The 17,708-nt window shown below is 46.7% G+C and overlaps 1 protein-coding gene across 2 annotated transcripts in view; it reads left to right on the top strand.

Annotated features, from left to right (window-relative positions):
* The window catches only part of LOC115314917 (transketolase-like protein 2), a 46,669-nt gene extending 31,945 nt beyond the window's left edge, over positions 1–14,724 (top strand). For both annotated transcript variants that reach the window (XM_029974021.4, XM_029974022.4), the window contains exons 3-11: positions 3,235–3,446; positions 5,113–5,304; positions 6,066–6,193; positions 7,133–7,329; positions 9,400–9,564; positions 10,537–10,693; positions 11,478–11,692; positions 12,476–12,692; positions 14,420–14,724. In XM_029974021.4, the coding sequence (XP_029829881.2) occupies positions 3,235–3,446; positions 5,113–5,304; positions 6,066–6,193; positions 7,133–7,329; positions 9,400–9,564; positions 10,537–10,693; positions 11,478–11,692; positions 12,476–12,692; positions 14,420–14,592 (1,656 nt within the window). In that variant the 3' untranslated portion in view covers positions 14,593–14,724. The remainder of the gene's footprint in view (positions 1–3,234; positions 3,447–5,112; positions 5,305–6,065; positions 6,194–7,132; positions 7,330–9,399; positions 9,565–10,536; positions 10,694–11,477; positions 11,693–12,475; positions 12,693–14,419) is intronic.
* The last annotated feature ends 2,984 nt before the right edge of the window (positions 14,725–17,708 follow it).

Raw genomic sequence — 17,708 nt, forward strand, 5'->3', positions numbered from 1 at the left:
CCCGCGCCTCGTAGCAGTGTTGTTGCAGTGGGGGGGCTCGTTAAAATTTTGGGGTTTTTTGGACTATCTAAATCACTTTCTTCCTTCCCAGCCCCCCCTTTTCTACTCCGCATGCTTCCCCCTCTGCAAATATCAGCTGACCTTCCGACATCTTTTCTGTGTTGATAGGCAAAACAACCACTAAAATTAGAAAGTAATTTGTAATTTGAGTGGAAGTCACTCGGAAAAGTAGTTAAAGTAAACTACGAATTACTAGAATATAAATGTAATGTAAATGTAAAAGACTGGGAATTACCCTTCCCACCTTTTGGTCAGATGGAAGGCACCTTTGAGATAAGGACTGAATAAAGATAAGTTTTAAATACTTACTCGAAATAACACTGGTGTTTCTTTTAAATTTTAGAGTTGATGTTATCGGTTCCAGCGGACGAAGTAAGTTTTAGTTTATCAATCAATGTTATAATACCGGCGGAGTTAACGTTAATAGGATTCATGCGCTCGTAAAGCTCTTCAGGGAGAGTGGGGATGGAGTCCAAGCACTCGTTAGTAAACACTGATGAAAAATATTCGTTAAACACAGAACTATCATGGTCGACATTGCACATCCGACCATTCCTAACTCTCCCCATCTTCCTAAACGTCCATGTGTGTCTGAACACCAGAAACCGGAATTTTAAAGGTTAAAAACGGCACGTTGCGAATATGGAACGCGCACTTTCATGCAAAGCCGACGTCAAGTGACTCAAATCGAAAAACATGCATGTTTACAATATTGTTATCTCTTCTGGTGAAGGCTCAGCAACCGTTGCATCCGTTTTCGCGCACGAAACGGCGACTACCAAAGAAAGTAAGAACGCAGTGATTGCCTTTATTTTAACAATGTAAACACACTTGCAGGCGTGCGCTGATGAAGCCTCAAAATCAAAGCTCTCGTAGTGTGATTCGTGACTGTGCCGGCTACTACCCAACCTCGTTGTCACGCCACTTTCTGGAAGCATACACCAAAATTACAAGTAAACACACAAAAGCGACATCGATACAATTATCTTCTAGAATATCACCTTATTTAGTCATAACTCTTTCAATATGCACTACAAGTTGTATTTATTTTAAGAAGAAGAAGCAAAATTTTTTTCGTGAGAAAAAACAAATTATCAATGTTAAGTCTGTTAACGTTGTAATTTTGCCGAATCATTGCCAAATCTTTAGAAAAGTTGGACAAAAGTTGCGCCGAATTTTCGATTTGGGGGGGGGGGGGGGGGAGAGGGTCTGGTTTGCCCCCCCACTCAAAAACAAGTTGGTACGCCACTGGTAGTGGGATATGACCTCAATGCTAAATGCCTTAAAGTTTGACCGCTATTTTTTTTTTTCAATTGACCATGAAGAGCTTTTTGTTGCATCATTGCAACCCTGTAGCAAGAAGTGAACGAACTTGTGCTCCGCATATTAATGTACTGTGGCCTCGGAGTTCAATACCCTCATTGGGATGGCAAGTAAACGACGCGTTTGACATAAAATGAAACCTACGCGGAGGTCAAGTACATCTGCTTTTAGCACAGGGGTTGCAATGTCGAACCATTGAGCTCTTTCTCATTGGCTGATTGAAAAAATAGTGGGCAGATTTAAAAGCATCTAGCATTGTGGTCAATCCACTATCCTTTCAGTCAAAACCAACCAGAGCTCTGTGTTGTTTTGACGTCACTGCAGCTTCTGTGCAGGAAATGGATGACTTGATTTTCGCATTGATACCCACCAAGTCGAGGGGACTTAACAATCTTGCCCTATGCAAATATTTTTCAGTCTAATATGAAAAAGACTATAGTGAATGATCAGAGCAGGTTGTTAGGGCCACTTGGATAGTACCAACACCAGGCACGTGCGCACCAACCCCACTTTGGAAGTGCTTTTCTCCTAAGCATGCAACTTCAATATTTGTACTTTTCCAAAATTGTGGTGGGGTTGCCCTGTTGAGTGTGCTTCTTACCAAGCAATGGTACACTGTGGAGAAGCAATATCCATAGAGTGCAGACACTCCAGCTGCTCACTTGACTGTCAGTGCACCATGTGACTGTCGTGAAGTTGGTCTTGGCTTCTTGTTTAGGTGCTTCAGTTCACTAAGTGGCTAGAGACGTAGATGGCTGCTATTTAAATGGGTGGATAATATATATTATTCCATTCATATTGGGCGGTGGCCCAATATGTCGGCTCACTTGAATTTGGAAAACGTGAGAGCTTTTCGGCGACGTACCCGACGCTCAACACTTTTCACGTGGTTGCGCTTTGAAAGTCTCGCCTTGGTCGCAAAGAACGCCGAGAACTCTACGTGTTGGCAGCAAGACGCCGCATCCACCCCCCCCCCCCCCCCCCCCCCCCCCCCTGGGCTGACGCTATGGCAGCTGCCAAGTCATGCGTTTTGCCAGAGTCGCAGTCGTAATATTTATGAAAAATTTTGAAGCTGCTAATTGTTTTAGAATTGTGTAAATCAAAGTAAAACTTCCTTAATGGTACAAATATAACTAGTGTATAAATAATTAGGCACCACTCCACCAGCTATCGGGTGTTGTGAATCCTAACAGCCGGGCCACGGTAGGGCTTCAGCGGCCACTCTTCATGTATATCATATTGCTCTACGCAATGCCCTGCGGAAGGGAGCTCTGCAAGTGTTGCTTCTCCGCAGTGCACTGTGCTTGTTGAGAAGCACTCTCAGGGTCTGACCCACCGCCATCAACATGTATGAATATCGCAGTTCATCTTGAAGTGAATATCAAATAATGTATTACCCGAAACTACTATTCGAAACTTAGAATATTTGCACAATCCAATTGTTTTGTATTCCTGTGGGTATTTTACTACTCGTCACACGACGGTAAATACTCGGATGTTCAAACCAGAATGACAACTAGTGAACGTGTTTGTGACTCTCTACCAGTAGTGCACGAGCTACACATCCCCCACATATGCTATCAGTCACTTTTTCTGTCTGCGCTCCACAACACTGCCGAAATAATGCGTGGTTGGTGCTTAAAATGCACGATTGGGTTTCTGCAGTGTAACTGACTCGTGTATTCTTGTAGCAGTAACAAGTACACGCTGAACTGGTACACTTGTCTTTTGACAATGTGGCGCACAGATTGAGTCTGCAGTTTGCTCCTCCCGGATGTAGCCTTCTGCGCATTTGTTCCGGTGAGATCGGGGCCATTGAAGCGGTCACTGTATGCACGTGACCGGGTGCAGGGCCACGCCGCGCCGATCCTGTACGCTGCCTGGGCTGAGGCGGGCCTCTTCCCCGCGGAGGACCTCCTCAACCTGCGCAAAATAGACAACAACCTGGAGGGCCACCCGACGCCTCGCCTCAACTTCGTGGACGTGGCCACAGGGTCGCTCGGGCAGGGACTGAGCTGCGCCGCCGGCATGGCCTACGTCGGCAAGTACTTCGACAAGGCCAGGTGAGTGACCCCCGGTCTGCCTGGACCCGCCCGTGGGAAACTCCTGGCAGGGTATTCTCGGAAGGTTTGCCAAGTGCGTTGGGAGACCTGCGTGAAAAGGGGTTTCTTCATGCAATCCCTCGTTTGGAAGAACATACGGTCGATCCAGGCTCGTACAGGGGGCAATACGTGCCCAGAATAATAGGAGCGTCGAAGGCCCGGTAGGTGCATTTATCGAAAGACCGAGATAAAATGGGGGCTGTGCACTATCCGTCGTTTTCTTCTCCAGCAAAGCACGCGCTACACACCAGTGTGGTAAAGGGGTATGGAAACTAGTTTCCAGCGCTCATTTTTTGGCCTAAATGTGTTGCATGTTGCACCATAACCTCAAATGCCAGTCTTTCGCTGAAAGGCACAAAAATACAACTTAATTTAAGGCTCATTCAACTTACCTTTCATTAGGCACCCGGTGGATGTTTGTGAAGCTTAGTTGGGAGTTTACCTGGCAACGTTGGAAATCTTCCTACGTAGTCATGACATGGCAGGAACTGTTGCGTAGCCGCGCTGAAGAGCGTTGCTCTTTGGAAGTATGTTCAACTGGTGTGGGTCACTTCGGCCTGAACGCCAATGCGAAGTCTGCCCGTGCACTTTGCCCCTTTGCAAAGGAAGTCAATGAGATGCCATGGTGGACTCGTTGAGAAGAGTTGTTCCTGTGACTTTGCTGTACAGTTCGAAGACATTCTGCGCTTTTTAACGTCGAGATGCCGCCGTGCTTCTGCATGGCTGAGAACTGTGGTAACAACTCGGTCAACAGTGCTATGCTGATCAAGTTTATGAACAACGAAAAACTTTCTGCCCCCCGGCTGGCATGTCCGTTGTTTCCTACGTGGGTTCAGACACCTGCTGCTCTGCTTTCCAAATGAATGCAGTTAGGGCGGTGTCGGTGTCCTCATCCTTACTCATGTCGTTCAAGTTTATATTCCCAAGGAAATCGTCCTGAAACGCCATTCGAGTGGGGGGGCTACACGAACACAATGCGCACGACTGATCTCTCACGTGAAACTCTCGTCACCTTGCGGGTGCTTCGAATGGCTCGGTTGTAACGCATTACACTGTTGGTGCCACTACAATGCTGACGATGCCACCAACGGCAAGGCTCATAATTCCATCAGCCTTGCTACGTCACGAATGCGGGGAATCGTTTTATTTGCGCCGGATAACCCGTGACTAATCACTCTCTCCGTTCTCTTCTCTTAGAGCGCTTGCTCAAGGGCAATGTTTGGAAGGAAAAATATAGCCAGTCGTTCAATATCCAAATGTGCAGTTATAATTTACTGTTCTTATCCGTCATGCTTGACTCGTTTCAGAATGAAATTTGTATTTCAATTTTTGTTTCCCATATCCTTTTAAGTCTGTCCTTTGAAACCCTTGCCAGATGCTGTCTCTTGCCCTGCTGGGGCTCTAATCTAGACGCTTGTTAAAAAAAGTCGGCAAGGAATCTGACGTGATTGGCCAGCACCGAGGGGTCAAGCCCGACGCCAGCCAGTCGTGGCCGCGGGATTTATCGCCGACGTTTTTGCCAAATGTCCGGATTAGACACCTGACGCAGTGGAGAGAGGTGGCTGCCGCTGTCCTGAAGTGGCATGGGCGAAACTAAAAAGTGCGACGTGCCCCCCCCCCCCCCCAGCTACCGGGTGTTCTGCGTGATCGGGGACGGGGAGTCCGCAGAGGGCTCCATCTGGGAGGCCCTGTCCTTTGCCGGCCACTACCATCTGGACAACCTGGTGGCAATCTTCGATGTGAACCGCCTGGGCCAGAGCGAGCCGACCGCCTTCCAGCACCAGATGGACATCTACCAGACCAGGCTTGCCTCCTTTGGGTCAGGCCATGCTCTGCCCCTCTTTGGTTTTACCCGGGACCTAAGAGCGTCCCATGTCCTCGGGAATGCAGAATGGGGTCTCCGATGAAAGTGTGACAGAATGCCGTAGAAAGTTGATAAATGTGCAATGCAACTTGGTAGGACAATCTGTACAAAGAGGAGAAAAACGGAATTCTAAACATGCCTTGGCCGGCATCAAATCAACGGCCTAATGATTCTTAGCTCATCATTCTATCTCTGCGCCAATTAGCAAGCAGACGCGGAGCTAGCTGGCCTTGCCGCTACCACGGAGGTCTCTGCTAACAGTTTCAGTGTAAACACCAAATGCCAGCGTTCTGTATTATTGTGTTCGCATTCAAACAGTTTATGTGATGAAACAACAAATCCAGTACGTGCCCACCATTTCATAAGAAAGGTTTGAATAAAATAACATGCTATTCCCAAAGAAAACAAAAAAACATCTGTCTATTACGAGCCACTGAATGCCTCAGAAATGTAATCTGTGTATAGGTACTGTCCAAAGGGTCGCGATAAATCAAGCATTTTTGTGTGAAATTTAGAAATTTTTTTTTAGGTTCTCAATCTGGGTTTTTGATCTAAGAGTTAGCGAGACTTTTGGCGGCATCCCAATAACTCGATGCAAAGTTCAGTTTACTTCCATGCTGGGGTTTATTTTCTCGAAGCTTGGCTGCTGCCCCTTGCTTGCCACCGGTGAGGTCCTTTCATTTCATGTTTGCAAACTTGTGTTGTTTGGTTTGCAGCTTCAACACATATGTGGTGGATGGGCACGATGTGGAAGCCCTCTGCAAGGCCTTCTCGGACGCAGCTCTCGTTAAGAACAAACCCACTGCTGTCCTCGCCAAGACCTTCAAGGGCAAGGGCATTGCAGGCAAGTCTCACATCCCCGGCCGAGGTGCGCGCAGTCAGGTTGAGGCTTATTGCAGAGAAGGTGCGATGGAATGGAGTTTTCTGTTGGACTTAGAAAGATTCCCTGGTAGTCGAAATGAATTAGTTTTCATTTTATTAGCAGGAAGGCCTAAAGGCACATGCAATAAAAAAAAAACAGATGACTCATAGCTATAATTATAATGCAATTAAATGCAAAGGTGCAAGTGAGCTGGACAAGAATGACGAAAATAATCCCTGGAGAAGGGGAACAAGAGGGGCAAAGGACAAACACAAATCTCCAAACACAGCTAGGTGACTGGTGAGCGACCGAAAAAATCCGCCTGGTTTGGCTATCGAACCCGGGACCTCGCCATTACAGGCGTTTGTCCTTTGTCCCTCTTGTTCCCCTTCTGCAGGGATTATTTTCATCATTGTCGTGACCCATAGCTAGTTGGCTGGTCCTCTGATGGGGCGTGCCAAACGCTCCTAGTTGGTTTGGCCCGTTATGCTCCAGACTTTGCAGACAAGTTTCCTTCGAATCGCGAGGAGGGGCTGCGAGTGAAATTGCAATCGTTGCGAGGGCACTTGACCCTCCTCTGGAGTTGGTAAGGAGGTGGGTGAACGAGTGATTGGAATATTCACCGGCCTAAACTCTAGTTTCAGTAACGTTTAGTGTGCAAGTGCATTGATCTAACTTGTCGGGGCCCCAATTGTGCGTTACAGATGCACCATTGCACCGAGCGATTGTCGGTCGGTTTGAAACTCTAGCTTCCACAAATGGAGTCTTTGCAGCCTCCCTCTAAGTATTTATTGCTTGCTGAGCCAGTGCAATACAGGGCATGATCTGCCTCGTGAGTCTGTTGGCCTTGGAAGTACTCTGGTGACCACACAAAAGCTCTTTGTGCTGTTTGGCTGACATTTGGGAGGCCTCGGTGTGCAGGCGTTGAGGATGCCGAGAACTGGCATGGGAAGCCCCTCGGAGACAAGGCAGAGGCGGCCATTGCGGCCCTCGAGAAGCAGATGCAGCACAAGGGTCCCTGGACCCTGAGGCCCCTGGAGCCCAAAGCAGACGCCCCCCAAGTCAGCCTCGACAACATCCGCCTCTCGGAGCCGCCAAATTACAAGCTCGGCGAAAAGGTTAGCTGTCCACAATGGCTAGCAATGTTCCGTAAACAATGCAACAGTATGAAAGCTCGGAGATGTCGTTAGAATTTTCTTTCCCACTGCGCTGTCACTCTCACGAGTCTTGGCTGCCTGAAGCTGCCCGAGATGAACTTCCACACAAAGGGGTCGGTTCAATGACACACTTGTCACCTTTACTAGTTTGTTTAGCTGAATGTAATACTACTCAGGGTGTCTAGCGACCGGGAAAATCGGGAATTGTCGGGGAAATTTTAATTACCGGGAAAAATCGGGGGAATTGTGAGAGATATCGTCAAAAAGAGCCCAATCAGGGAAAATGAGCCGGAAACGCCATTGAGTGCCCTGAGCAAAGACTCGAGGACTTGGGGGCAGAAAAACGGGCAATAAATTCTGCTTAGAGTGAGCGCGGGCTTTGCTCATTCGATGTAGAGTGTGCTACCCTATGCAAAAGTAACTAGCCGACAAATCCAGTCCAAGCAATGGATTGAGGGCGCGACACTAGGCTAGATCCAGTTAGAGCTAGATGTAGTAACAAATAAAAAGGCCGCAGACCCCAACCTAATCCAAGCCTTAAGCCAAAAGTATTCGAAAGTGTGCATCTGGCGGCCATGCTGCCATTCGGTTATTTAAGTGTGTGGTTGAGTGTCGTGTTTTCATCGGGTTTCCAGAAGTGGCCTCTTAACTGACGATGTTGGCAGCAAGAAAGCGCTTGTTTACTCCGGACTGGACGAACCCGAATATTTCGTAATATGAAAGTTGGATTAAGCTTGTGTAAAATGATCCTCACAGTACTCAATACTGAGTGCCTTGTGTAGTAATGGTGTTATATATTTAATCGCCTCTACAGTGGTCGGGGAATTTCACCTGAAATTGTCAGGGAAAACCTGGAAAAGTCGGGGAATTTCACTAAAATTTTTTAGACACCCTGCTACTACAACGCGACAACTTATAACCTAGTTACACGAGCGCTCTCAACTGCCATTAAGCAAATGATTGTTGTCACCTCCCAACTGTGAGCTCAATTAAGTTGTACATGTGTTACACGGTACAGAGGCCCAACAACCCCAGTTGAGACCTGCACCATGGGACACAGTTGAAACCAAAACTAAACCTGTCGCAAGAGGCATAACGAACTATATCTGCAGAGACACCTCTATGGCCGCACCCGCCGAGCTTTGGCTTCTGAGACATGCCACGATCGTTCTAGTGGCAGCTCCGGCCCGGAACATAGTCTTCAGGCAATATTTACTGCTACGATGCTTTCTAGGTACCTCTCCCAATCTTCTGCAATGGTAACTGCTTCGCCGGCCATGGGCGGCAATGCAGCGGATGCCGCCATCTTTAGGTGTATTGGCTCGAACCCCCATCAGTCAAGTGAGGTAGGCCAGCTCAGTTGAACTTGATGATCGTGAGCGGCTCAATGACAATTGGTGCAGCCCTATAACTCGGCCGATCGCGATTGAGTCAACTGTTGTTGGTTTAATGACGGTTAAGAGCACTTGTGTAACAAGGATTCTTGCTAGTTCTTTGCTATACAGTGAAGCCAATAAGGGTTAGCAAAAAGATTTCCGGCATTCCTTGCATTTCATTTCCGTTAGATGCCTCTCGGAAGTGTGCTTTCTGGCATAGCTTCAGTGCTCCCTGAAAGCATCTTCCACCAATTGTTTGGCAACTTCTCCGTTGGTGAGGAGTTGGCGGCAAAAGGAAAAGGAGTGCGCTCTCTGGCTCTACAATTTACTCCAGGACAGCACAAATGACTGTTCCATGTGAGAGGTCTGGCGAGACTGTGCTTGAACAGCTCTCCAGTTTTTGGGCATTGTGAAACTGTATTTGAAGTAAATTACAAACTTGCCACCTATTTCAGAGCTGCTTAAGAGAAGTTTCTTAGAGTCTGCATCTTTTATAACTTTTTGGGAGCCTGTCTGTGGCACAATCATTGGAGAATGTTTAATTTTCCCATTCGCATAAAAATTGTATGCACGAGAGATTTCGTTGCATTGCAATTCTCCACTTTCCTCTGTGCCGAGCGAAGGTGCACTAGTTGAGAAAGGAGCCTGGGCACAGGTGGCGACGCGCCTGGCGTACGGCACGGCCCTGGCCAAGCTGGGCACCAACAACAGCAGAGTGGTAGCCATGGACGGGGACACCAAGAACTCTACCTACTCGGACAAGTTCAAGAAGGCCCACCCTGACCGCTACATCGAGTGCTTCATCGCCGAGCAGAACCTGGTGCGTGACTCCCTGCCTGCCCGGTTCTCCGGTTCTCCTAATAGATGGTAGTTTGTATGTCCTCATTGTCCTTAAATTATATTCAGACAAATTTGCAGGAATGAGGTCAAAGCCGCTTATTCCGTTTCTATGAATAAGCTGCCCAAGCTTATAATGGTAAAGTTTAGAAAGTGGAAGGATATTTAATCTGTCAAATAGGCCTTCGGCTTCACTACAGTGATTCGAGTTGGCCATTATTCTTAACACAAGTTTTTGTAAACTTACAAGTCCATTATAATTGGTTTTAACCGTGGTGCCCCAAACTAGTAAACAGTAGTAAAGTTTTTGATAAAAGAGGGTGTAGTATATTTGTACATTCAACCATGTTAGTAGGTCTTTTGTCTTATAAATTATTCCTATTGTTCTAGAGAGGTCACTTTTTATATGCTCAGTTTGCATTGTCGAGGATAGTTTGTCATTAAACCATACCCCTAAGAATTTGCAATCGGTTATACGGTCTATAATGCAATTGTTTATTGTCAAACATGGTAGTTTATTGATTTTTTTTATTGTTTGGTGTAAATAACATATACTTTGTTTTTGCAGCATTTAATTGCATTTTATTTATGTCGAGCCACCTGTTTAAATCTCATAGGTAGTTATTAGCTTCTTGTTCTATTTCATCTACGGAAGTACCAGAAAAAGAGACTAGTATCATCAGCATACATGACTAAGTTTGGAGAAACTGAGATCTTTACAATGTCGTCTAAATAGATTATAAAAATGGAGAGGCTGCACAGATAGAGAACTATACATTGTAGTATTGCTTCAGTCTCCGCCTTTTCTTGGTACGAGAGCTTCTCCGCCTGCACCAAAGGTAGGTTGATGTACAGTGCGATCCAGGTTGAGTTTGCTCCCACTGGAGAGATTGCTCCGGTGGACCTTGGCCTGAAGCCCGTGTTGCCTGGCTGAGCCCCGTTGCGGTGTACGCAGGTTGGGGTGGCCATAGGGTGTGGCTGTAGGGGTCGCACGGTGCCCTTTGCCAGCACCTTTGCGACCTTCTTCTCCCGGGCTTTTGACCAGCTGCGCATGGGTGCCATCTCCCAGGCCAACATCAAGTGTGCCGGCTCGCACGCCGGCATCTCCATCGGTCAGCCCCTTTTCTCCGTCGCTCAGAGTTGCTCGGCTGCTGCCTTTACGCTTAAACGAGAAACATTTGCTCGTACGCATTTTAACTAGGGCTGGGCACAGATTAAGAATATAGGAATGATTAATCAACCTTTCACCGATTAACCCGCCCCATGTAGCGGCTGATGAATTTTTAGAGGATTGTAAAATAAAAATCTTCTTTCAAATCATCATTTTTGGTTTTGTGGGGGTAGGGGTGAAGCTCATGATGCTCGATTATATATGCGTGCTTAGATTTGAAGGATGTTAAATGCTAGAAATTCTCTATAAGAAATGTCTGTTTAAATGAAATGCAAAGGTAATTGGTGTAAACAACATTAAACAAACCATACCGTAGAGTACAGTGCATCCGTCCATTCCACTCTAAGCGCCCACTTTTGGAACATCTGAAATAATGTGCGCAGGACATGTGTCTAAAATCTATAACCTCACATGCGCCTCTTCTCTATTTTTTGCAATTATCTTCAAATTTTGAGTGGGCTCTTGCTTGGTGCCTTACGGTAGGAATGTTGCTCGGCTTGCCGCGGGTATTTCTCGCTTCTCGTCGTGCCTCCACTGTTGCAAACTCTTCCTCCCTTTGACAAAAGATGCTTTTTGTTTCCCGCTCGAGCAACAAGCGCTTTTTTGTCCAACCTTTTCCGTGGGCTCTTGGGCCATTGACCGGCAGCTTCTAGCAAGAGATGCCTTACAGTGCAGTCTGTCGCTGCCAGCTGGGACACTTGGTGAAGGGTCCTCTCGATGTGCAGGTGAAGATGGCCCCTCCCAGATGGCGCTGGAGGACATAGCCATGTTCAGAGCGATTCCGGGCTGCGTGGTGTTCTACCCAAGCGACGCAGTTTCTTGCGAGCGGGCTTGCGAGCTGGCTGCCAACTTCCAGGGCATAGTGTTCATACGCACCTCCCGGCCAAACACTCCGGTGCTTTATGGCAACGACGAAAGCTTCGCCATTGGCAAGTCCAAGGTGGGCTCTCTTCTCTCTGCGCTGATTGCACCGCCTTTGTCCTGCCCATTCCTTTTGTGCTATGCCCACTTGATCGTGGGAGATTGACTTCCTGTTTTCAAGGAGGGCAGTGAGTTTGCTTTCCTGCAAGGCGTGTGGAAAGGCATTTGGCGTGTTTTTCGTGCGGTGTGGTGAGGCAGAGACCTCATCTATTCCCCAAGAATGGAAGATGTACATCCTGCCCATTAGTACTGGGGAAAGCAGATAGTTCGGTCTACCCATATCATTTCGCTAAAGATGTTTGTCTCAATTCCTTCTTAAAATGGACTCAATTTTCAGCTTTTCGTGCGACTGAATGCTCTTAAAACATTCTTTTGAGCAATTCCTGCTTGCTACATTTTTGCCTTCATTGAGTTTTTTTTTTTTTTAATTTTATACGGTGGATTGTTTACGTAGTGGGCAGAAATAAAGGCATAATGCTCTCGGTGCCGATAGCATTCTTGCGGATTCAAACGTCGCTTGCCTTGCTGTGCATGGGCTCTTCCTGGGTCACAATGATTGACTTCGTACGCACACAGTTAGAAATTGTGCTTAGATTCTGAAGGAGGTGGCTCTGCATTGGACTTAATGTGGCAGTGCTCACCTGTAGGAAAAGCGCAAGAAAGGGAAACCTTCTTTGAGACTGGGGTGCAGCAGTGTAAGGAGCCTGCCAGGCTCTGGAAGCCCAGTTTCGGCCCCCTTCCATGCGGCGAGGGTATCCACGGGGTGGAGGAGGGAGGCTCAGCCAGTGTGGTGTGTCCACAGGTGGTGCGCAAGGGCAGCGGCGACAAGTGCCTGGTGATTGGTGCGGGCATCACTCTGTACGAGGCGCTCTCGGCGGCCGACCAGCTGCAGAAACAGGGCGTGTCTGTGCGCGTCCTGGACCTGTTTTGCGTGAAGCCCATCGACCAGGCGGCCATTGTGGCCAACGCCCGCGAGTGCGGCGGCAGGATCGTGGTCGTCGAGGACCACTACCCCGAAGGTGAGAGGGCACATTCCCTTGGGAGGACCTTTTGAGCGACTTGCGGGCCGTTAATCGGCTATGCCTTCTGATAGCGAAAGGTGTTCCATGCCCGTCTAACAGCCTACTTAGGAAGTTGCCGATTGAGATTTACTTCCCCAGGACGTCGAGGAAGCTAATATTGGTGAGATCTAAGCAAAGGAGGTGCTTTGTCCAGTTCATTTTTCTCGCGGCTTGGTACAGTCGGCCCGTGATATATTTTGTACTTCTGGTTAATTCAAACAGATTTGAAAATTTTGGTTGTCCCGCTATGTTTTTAATGCACTTACAAGCTGCTTAATTCGAACGGCGTTTTCGCCTAATTCACACTTTTTTGTTTTTGCGGCCCCGTTGAGTGCGCTTCTTTCAGAGCACCGGTGCACCGCAGAGAAGCAATACCCGCAGAGCTTGCTTTTGCGAGTTTTGCTTCTCCGCAGTGCACCGGTGCTCGGAAAGAAGTGCACTCAACGGGGCTCAAGCGGGCACACATTAGCGGAAAACGGCATTCACATTATCTGCTTCAAGACTAGCAATGATAACCAAGACGACATCGAGGATGAGGAACAGCTCGCTGGCATCATCCTTTCTGGCCTTGAAGCACATAATGTGAACGCCGAGCTGACGGGATATGCTAGTCTCGACGACGATGTGCGTGTTTGTCATAATGACTCATTAGAGGACATAGTACAGGAAGTATTGCCAGCACAGTGCAGCAGTGAGTGTGAAAATGACGATGAAAAAAGGCATGATGCACTACCAACTGTCACAGCCGCAGAGGCCTTTGACCACATCGCTCAGCTTTGGAAGTTTCTGTCTGCAAAGGAAGAGTCTCCCGTAAAGAGGTACTTGCGTTGGCTGGTATTGAAAATTTTGTTTTGAGATCACATGTGCTGACTAAACAGTAACGTTGCAGTTCTTTCACCATTGTGTTCTGCCTGTACTTGCTCGTAATTAGGCCTATGTAGAGGAAACTGGCAAAAATTGCTTTGTATGTAACAAATCATGTCTAGTATCATATTTATATGAATTTCTGATAATATAAACTGAAATCTGACTTCCTGGAGTTTGAACGAGTCTGCTGTATGTACTGAATGCAAGGCCTGTGTGGTTGATTTTTTTTCTTCCTCTACCAAGCTTTAGGCATAGGAGTGCTGCATCGGCATTTGGCTGTGGCCTGTGGTTGGTTGGTGCTTGGCTGATTGTATCAAAATTTTTGAACGCCAACTCATGTCCAGCTAACTTAAATTATCAGCCAAATGAATGGAATCTACTAAATTAAGTCAAGCGAAATACAACCTCCCGATAATGTGCCCATTAACACCCTTACCCAGTAGTTTATTCTTGCATGCTGTCAATTACTAGTTACTTTTTCGGCAACTTTGCTCTATTTGTGCAAGCTAGCCAATTAGTCCTTTTATTTGATGGTCATGGGGTTACATTCACTGGTGGGGCTCTTTTTTGTTTTGGTTGTGGAGCTGTCAAAGTGGAATTTGTAGGCTGTTTCGTGAGAAACACAACAGTCGAGTAAATCTTGAGCCAGCCATCCAAAATAATTTGCCACTTTGCTGAGAACCTGTGGTTTCCTTCTCACTCTCCCGGCCTCTCCGAAATCCAGCCAAGCCTTGCAGGGAGGGTAGTTGTCCGTCTTTTCCACGTATTGGCTCCCCTGTGCTTGGCCTAGTTAACGTGCCCACGTCCCCTTCTTTTAGGTGGTCTCGGGGATGCGGTCTGTTCGGCCATTGCCCTGGAGAGGAACATCGTGGTGAAGCACCTGGCTGTTCGTGGCATTCCTCGCAGCGGCCCCAGCGCTGCCCTCCTGGACATGTTTGGCATCAGCAGTTCTCACATCGTGAAGGCGGTGCAGGAAGTCCTCAAGGTTTAAGTTGAAATAAGGGCCCCATACTTTACCAGGGGTCATAGCATTTCTGCTCGGATGGTCTGCCGTCCGGTGAAAAGATATGTATTCTTGCCACACCTTTAATATTATGTTCTCAATAAATTTTCACTAAAATGATCGCTGTTTTATTCCATATGAGAAAGTGCTCAGGTGTTGCTGTGCCAATACCTACTAGTATGACTAAAGAGCCGTGCAACAATATACGTGGCTTGCACTTTAAGTCGTTCAAAAAGCGCTCGGATGACCACCAGAGAAGAGGGAAAAGAGCTCCCCTCTTATCAGGATCCTCTTTTGTGCCTCCTGGATTCGCACAGACTCGCTATTCTCCTCCCAGAAGATTATCGAAGAATAACCTCTCAGGATCACTCAAGATCTTACAAAAGCAGCTTCCTTCTCCTCTTCAATGGTGTCAAAAGTATGCGATGCGATGTCGGTGCAAGCCATGTACTGGTTAGGAACGTTTCTCACTTTACTCGAACTTGCTGACCCCAATGGGAACAAAGTATACTCTCGGACAATTGCACAGACCAAGAAGTTTCTGTTGCCATGTAATTTCAATGATAAAAGCGAAAGTTTTCTTTCGGTCTCTCCTTTGCAAAACTTTATGATGAAGTGGGGGGTGGGGGCAAACATTGTTGACGTTGCTATGCGATCACAACTTCATTGTCAACAATGCAATATCCAGGGTTTAGTCGTCGAGCTCTGCAATCCCTGCAGTGGCAATGTTTCAATGTGGCTCATACAGTGGGGACGCGAGCACTGCACGAGCATTGGATTTGGATTCTTGTGCCTCGACATGCGCTGGCAGCTAGTGGCTGGTGCCCAATCACTGCGATGATCAGAATCGCAGAATTTTGACGTGTGGAGTGCATGCCCTGTGCTTTGCCAACCCGAGCACTGGGCTATGATAAACATTGGCAGCATATAATAGGTTCTAAATCATGTGGCCGCTTGTTTTGGTTCAGAGTTGAGAGTTGAGGGTGAGAACTGAAAAAAGTAGAATTTTTTCTAAGGCTGCCATTATGTGGCAAAATTGTAACGCATTTTCCGTGGGTTATGAACATCGAGGAATAATTCTAAGGGGTATTTACACTAGTACTAGTGGAAAACAGTTTACAGGAGCAGTCTTTCAGCGGATTTATTGCGAGGCTATCCAAGCACTTGTATGTGTGCTGTAGCGTAGCCTCCTCTATACATGACGAAGCCTGGCAGATCGCCACGAAACGCGGCTACTAAAAGTGGAGAGGTAAAAGCGGTAGAAACGTGTACCGGGCGCCCCGCTGCGGTCAGATGCCAAAACACACTTGTCCCGAGCAATTGATTGTCCGCTTGTGATTCCCTCATTCCTCGGGCTACCGCTTCTTTTCTCATCAGGTTTGGAAACCATGCTTCGGATCCTCGCCGCTGCAAAAGCTGGGCACTGAATACAGGCTCCCCGAGAAATACTCTGCGCTACCCAGTGATGTTCCATGCAGGGAATTTTCCCTTTTTCTGGGAATTTCCGGTCTCAATTTTGGTGAAAAGGGAAATGTGAATTTTAACATGTTTGCAGGGAATTTTAAGAATTAACGAGGGAATCCGGGAAAAGCTTCAAAGGGAGCTAAACACAATAAAAGGTCGAGTGGTGCAAAAGTTTTTAAGAAGAGAAAGAAAGTTGTGGTGCAGGAAAAAGGTGTCTTAACGACTCATTTTTAAGTAGGTTTAGGAAACTTCTACTCAACTTGAAGTACATTCCCCGCGTATGTATTTGTACATTATTCGAAGTACTTTTTTCACGGTACTTTCCGATCAAAAGTACAACTTCAGACTTCAATACATTCTCCAAATTTGAGAAAAAGAAAAGTGTATTGCTATGTAAAAACACGCTATTGTTTTTTTTTCAAGATGTCTTTAATAATTTCTTTGAGGGAAGTAATGGCGGCAATAAGACCGATGCAAGTAAACGGCGTTAAATAGTTGGGTCATCGAGAGTGAGATGACTACTCCGTGGCCACTTTATTTTAAAAAATAACTGATACACCCTCGAATACCCCCATGAAAGATTACGTTAAAAAGTATTTGTAATTTACTTTGGAAGTACATGATATTTATAGTACTTAACTTGAAGTAAATTGCACCCGATGTACTTACTACTTTACTTGAAGTACATAACCCCTCATTTTCTCTGTACTTTACACCAAGTACTTTTTAGATGTACTTTACCAAACACTGCTAAATGTTATATTATTTAGTTAATAAAAGTATAAACTGACCACCTTATCAAAAAGACGGTATAAATTTTCACTCATAAACCTGGAAATCTAACTGGAATTGTTTTGGGAAACCTGAAATCCCAGTTCCTTAACCCACATACTCGATAGGGCAGTAACATTTTCTTCTTTTTAAACATGCGATTTCACGCAGCTTTTGTGGTAAAATGCGCGCATAGTGGCCTGCAAGACCACAAAATTCAGCTGATGCGAAAATAAAGGCATTAAATGCCGGGAAATATGCGGGGATATTTCAAAATTCTGCAGGGAAAAAGTACCTCAAAAAGGGAATTAATTATTGTACCTAAGCAAGGGAATTCTTGGACATGGTATGGAACATCATTGGTGCTACCAGATACTCGCGCTCCAAATCTGCGACCGGGTATCGTGGCTCAGTCATCGAACTGCCAGGCTTTGAGTATAGAGCAGGGGCGGATCCAGGCCTCCATTTTGGGGGGGGGGGGGGGGGGGGGGGGGGAAGGGGGGAAGGGGGGAAGGTTCCTCGGTGTAAAACGGCGGGGGGGGGGGGGGGAGTGTTTATATTTTCTGTGGAGTTATCGTTTTTACTAAACTGTGATAACATAATATAGATCTTGAGAGCTTTTGTATCGGTTTATTTGTCGGGAATGAACTCTTTGAATTAAAACCTTTCAGGTGACCACGCTAGAGGTAAGCATTTCGAAAATTGTGGTGACACTATCCTTTCTGAAACTTGGGTTTCAGACCGACACTACGTGAGCAGTCGAGGGCAGCTTAAAGACATTGCCTTGGCAGACATTCTGGTTGGAGCTAGTGCTCAACTGCTGCGGCAACGGGAAGAGCGGCTTAAATGAGCGGAGCGAGTACAGCGCA

This window comes from Ixodes scapularis, unplaced genomic scaffold (genome assembly GCF_016920785.2).
Source record: "Ixodes scapularis isolate PalLabHiFi unplaced genomic scaffold, ASM1692078v2 PGA_scaffold2__306_contigs__length_199485367, whole genome shotgun sequence".
NCBI lineage: Eukaryota > Metazoa > Arthropoda > Arachnida > Ixodida > Ixodidae > Ixodes > Ixodes scapularis.